We start from the raw sequence: 4,065 nt of genomic DNA, 5'->3' as shown, positions 1-4,065 counted from the left end.
CTCCCGTGCGTTAGGGAGCTACGCGCGCTTGAAGTTGCGCCTCGGTCAAGCATCCTTTGAAACATCGCGATGAATTATTTTGTTTGATCGATACACCGATCAACGCTGAAAGCAAAAAAGTTCAAATGGTACCCCGCGATTTTCTGACTATTTCTGACAATTTGCTCATACAAAAACGAGCACGCCGTTATTGACACCCTACACCCGCCTACAGTACCCGCGGACTGCGTAGCCTGTGTACGTGCTGACTTGGCGTCGACGGCTCCGCGCGCGGGTTCACACGCGATGGCGCCGGCGCTCTCGACGATCGTCCGCGTCTCCGCCGTCTCCGGGATCACCGCCGCCGCCGCCGCGTCGCCATCGCCGGCGGCGCCGTTCCCGTCTCGCGCGCGACTCGCGAGACGCGCGCCGGCGAGCGGCCCGGCCGCGTCGTCGTCGATCCCGTCGGTCTCGCCGCCGCGCGTCTCGCGCGGCGCGCGCGTCGCGTCGCGCGCGTCCGGCGGCGGGACCGGGATCCCCCCCGACGGCGTCCGCGGGATGCTCGCGCGCCTTCGCGGCGGCGGCGGCGGCGCGTCGTCGTCGTCGTCGCCCGCGGCCGCCGCCGCGCAGGCGCTCGACGGCACCCGATTCGACGACACGGCGCCGAGTTGGGAAACGCTGGGACGACGGCTCGAAACGCTGCAGCGGTCGCGCGGGACCGCGACCGCGGCCGAGAGGGATCTCGAACGCGACCCCGCGGCGTCGCCGCACGCGCTCGCGCGGCGATTCGGATCTGACGATGACGCGCCGGTTCGCGTCATGTTCTACCGCGACCACGCGGGGTGGTGTCCGTACTGCGAGAAGATCTGGCTTCAGCTCGAAGAGAAGAAGATTCCGTACAGAGTTGAGAAGATCAACATGCGGTGCTACGGCGATAAGCCCGCGTCGTTCACGTCGAAAGTTCCGAGCGGGATGCTCCCGGTGGTTGAGATCGACGGCGAGCTCATGACGGAGAGCGCCGCGATCGCGGCCGCGCTCGAGGAGCGATTCCCCGAGCGCACGCCGCTTCTCCCCGCACGCGGGACCGCGGCGTTCGCGCGCATCGAGGAACTGAACCGTCTCGAGCGCGCGTTATTCTCGCGCTGGATGCGATGGCTGACGTCGTCGTGGGCGGACGGCGGGAACCGAAGCCAGTTCGAGGAAGCTATGGACGTTGTCGACGCGGAGCTTCGGAAGACGCCCGGCGCGTATTTTCTCGGCGAGGAGCTGTCGCTCGTGGACATCACGTTCACGCCGTTTCTCGAGCGCATGGCCGCGTCGCTGGCATACTACAAGGGCTTCAAGATCGAACAGTCCGGGGGACGGTGGCCCGGGCTCGACGCGTGGTACCGCGCGATGGCGCTCCGCTCGGACACTTACGCGTGGATAAAGAGCGACTACTACACGCACGCGCACGACCTCCCGCCGCAGCTCGGCGGGTGTGAGTTCAACGGTGACGACGAGCAGGCGCGTCCTCTGACCAATCGCATCGCGCCGCGTCATGTAACATTCGACCATGTCATCTCGTCTGACCAATAACGTCCCCTCTCCGTCCGTCGCGTCGCAGGTCGCGTTCAAGCGCGGGATCGACGGCGCCGCGGAGAGCTGGCGACTGCCGCTGCCGCCGCTGAACGAAAATTCCCCCGAGCCGTCCTATCTCGAGGAGTCCGCCGTCGACGATCGCGTCGAGGCCGCGGCGAAGGTGATTGGGAATGCGAAAAACGTCGTCGCATTCGCTGCGCGAGGAAGCGGCCGACCCGGGAACAGGCCGGTCGCCGCGCGTCTCAGCGATCCGACGGCGACGCCGGACAAAGAAGCGATCGCGGGCGTCGACGCGGCGTTGCGCAGGGTGTGCCACGAGCTCCTGGAAGGAACCGCTGCCGAGGCTGCGGCTGCGGCTGCGAAAGGCGTCGGCGTCGGCGTCGACGTTGGCGTCGGCATGAGCGAGCGCGGCGCGCACGACGCGAACCGGGCCGCGGTGTCGCTGGCGTATCTGCGCGACCGCGTCGGTGTCCCGAGGGATCTGCGGTATCCCGCGGCGAGGCAACTGCGCGCGCACTTGAATTGGTTCATTGACGCATTATACGTGGACAGTGAGAATTTACAGTGAGAATGATCGTTACAACTTTGCTTACTACAGTACGTGTAGCCCCACTGTAAACCCCTTTCCACTCCACGCACACTCCCTCAATAGCGCGGCCCACTCCGGTACTTCATGCGTTGCCAAATCCACATGTCATACATGGGACACATGCATACACACGCGCGCACACAGGCGCGCGCACTTGAATTGGTTCATCGATGAGCTCGAGGTGCGGTAGTCTCACCACCAGGGATCACCGCCGCCTCTTCGTTCACCTTCTTTGATTGTTTAACTTTAATACACGTTAGCATTGGACGATACCGCCCTACACCGCCCTCCTTCGCTCACTTCTTCTTCTCCCCGCCGACGCCCGCGCCTTGGACGACGCCCAGCTTCCGCCTCGGCCGATTCTCGTCCGTGAAGATGACACCGGCGTCTTTTAAAACGTCCCCAACCCCCCGCAGGAGGATCATGTCCTCGTCCGGGTAGTACCCGTCGCCGAATCCGCGAACGCCGCCACCTGCGAAAGGTGAAGAAAAAATCATTCATCGGTCATCCCTACAGTGAAAGTAGTTGAGAAGGGCCGCGATCTATGTTGAAATCGGGCGTGCTGGGGTGTAAAGAAAGACGGAGAAAGTCGTTAAGAAACGACGTTCAACGCGCGAGGGAGGATGTGTGGAAAGCAGTCTCACCGACGCCTCCCGTGATCTCCGGCTCGTCCGCCGGCCGTGACGTCGGGAGAAACCCGAACGCGGCGTTCCACTCCTTGGGCCCGGCTTTGATCGGCGCGTCGAAGTGCGCGGGGACGATCGTGTCGAACTTCCACCTCCCGATGCGTCTCGCCCAGTCCGCGACGTCGTCTGGAACGTTCTCATACACGAGCGTGGACACCACCGGCGCGACGATGAGACGATTTACGATCCCCACCCACGACATCTCCGGGTCTAACAAGTTCGAAGGCCCGAAATACAACGCCTGGAGCGCGTTACGCTGCCACCCGAGGCGCTTCCGCTCGTTCTCGGTCATGTCCTTCGACGACGTCGTTCGCGTCTTCGCCTTGGTCTTGATGTCGAAGAGGTTTAGAAATTTCAGCGCCGCGATGGTGAAATTGTCGTCGTCCCCTGACTCGAGCAAGTCGCGATCTGGGATCGCGTCAGGGACGTTTTCGGACACGTACACGACCGCGTCGGTCACGAGCAAAGTTCTCGTGGCTTTATGCAGAAACGCGCACTCGGTGAATGCGACGTACGACGCGACCCCGAGCGCGGGCGGCGTCAGGAGCTCGCACTCAAACTCGTCCGCCCACGACGGCGCATCCCCGTTCGCGTCGACGCCGCCGCCGAACCCGAGCGTGCCTGTAAAGAAACGATGGAGAAGACACTCCTTAAGAAACGGCGTTGTACGCGCAAACGGGGTCGTACGGGAAGCAGTCTCACCGGTTTTGAATATGCCGAAAAACGTCGGCGGCAGGTTCACCGGCCACGACCACTGATCCGGCGCGATCCAAACTTCCGCGTCCGGGTACTTCCGCTGGAATGGCCCGACGAAAATCTTTCGGGGGAAGGGGTACGAAACGGTCAGTCGATCGGCTTCGCGGTCAAATATTGAAACCGACCGAGCAGCGTGGAGTGAAAAGAAACCTTCCTTTCGGGAGAAATACCTTCTTCTTAAGAAACGACGTTCAACGCGCGAGGGAGGACGCATCGAAAGGAGTCTGACAACGCACCTTGTGCTCGAACAACGTCGTCGGGAGGACGATGTGCTCCACCGGCGCGTCCAGCTCGTTTAGGAGCGCGACGCACTCCTTCGTCGGCGCCACGGGCGCGTGCACCCACAAACCGCCGCTCTCGAGTTTGATCACCGTCATCCGCACGTTCACGCTGACGTTTAAACCGAGGCCGATGCCTTGCTTCTGTTCGAAGAACCACATCGAGTTTGGGATGATTTCGAGCGAAAAGTCTCGC

General features: G+C 62.9%; 2 protein-coding genes across 2 annotated transcripts in view; one reads left to right on the top strand and one right to left on the bottom strand.

Annotated features, from left to right (window-relative positions):
- Positions 1-759: 759 nt before the first annotated feature.
- Positions 760-1,488, top strand: MICPUCDRAFT_4004 (intracellular chloride channel family; the record flags this gene model as incomplete). Its single annotated transcript, XM_003056291.1, has 1 exon — positions 760-1,488. A coding segment is annotated over one exon (729 nt), but the record flags the coding sequence as incomplete, so codon positions are not given.
- Positions 1,489-2,113: 625 nt separating this feature from the next.
- Positions 2,114-4,065, bottom strand: part of MICPUCDRAFT_46519 (uncharacterized protein) — a 2,379-nt gene continuing 427 nt past the window's right edge. The window contains exons 2-5 of the mRNA XM_003055905.1: positions 3,828-4,029; positions 3,538-3,652; positions 2,794-3,456; positions 2,114-2,621 (exon numbers count right to left, since the gene is read on the bottom strand). Coding sequence (XP_003055951.1) covers positions 2,446-2,621; positions 2,794-3,456; positions 3,538-3,652; positions 3,828-4,029 — 1,156 coding nt within the window. The 3' untranslated portion in view covers positions 2,114-2,445. The remainder of the gene's footprint in view (positions 2,622-2,793; positions 3,457-3,537; positions 3,653-3,827; positions 4,030-4,065) is intronic.

The sequence above is a fragment of the Micromonas pusilla genome, assembly GCF_000151265.4.
Source record: "Micromonas pusilla CCMP1545 genomic scaffold MICPUCscaffold_2, whole genome shotgun sequence".
NCBI lineage: Eukaryota > Viridiplantae > Chlorophyta > Mamiellophyceae > Mamiellales > Mamiellaceae > Micromonas > Micromonas pusilla.
The sequence above is the reverse complement of the archived record's forward strand: the minus strand, read 5'-3'. Positions and strand labels throughout refer to the sequence as shown.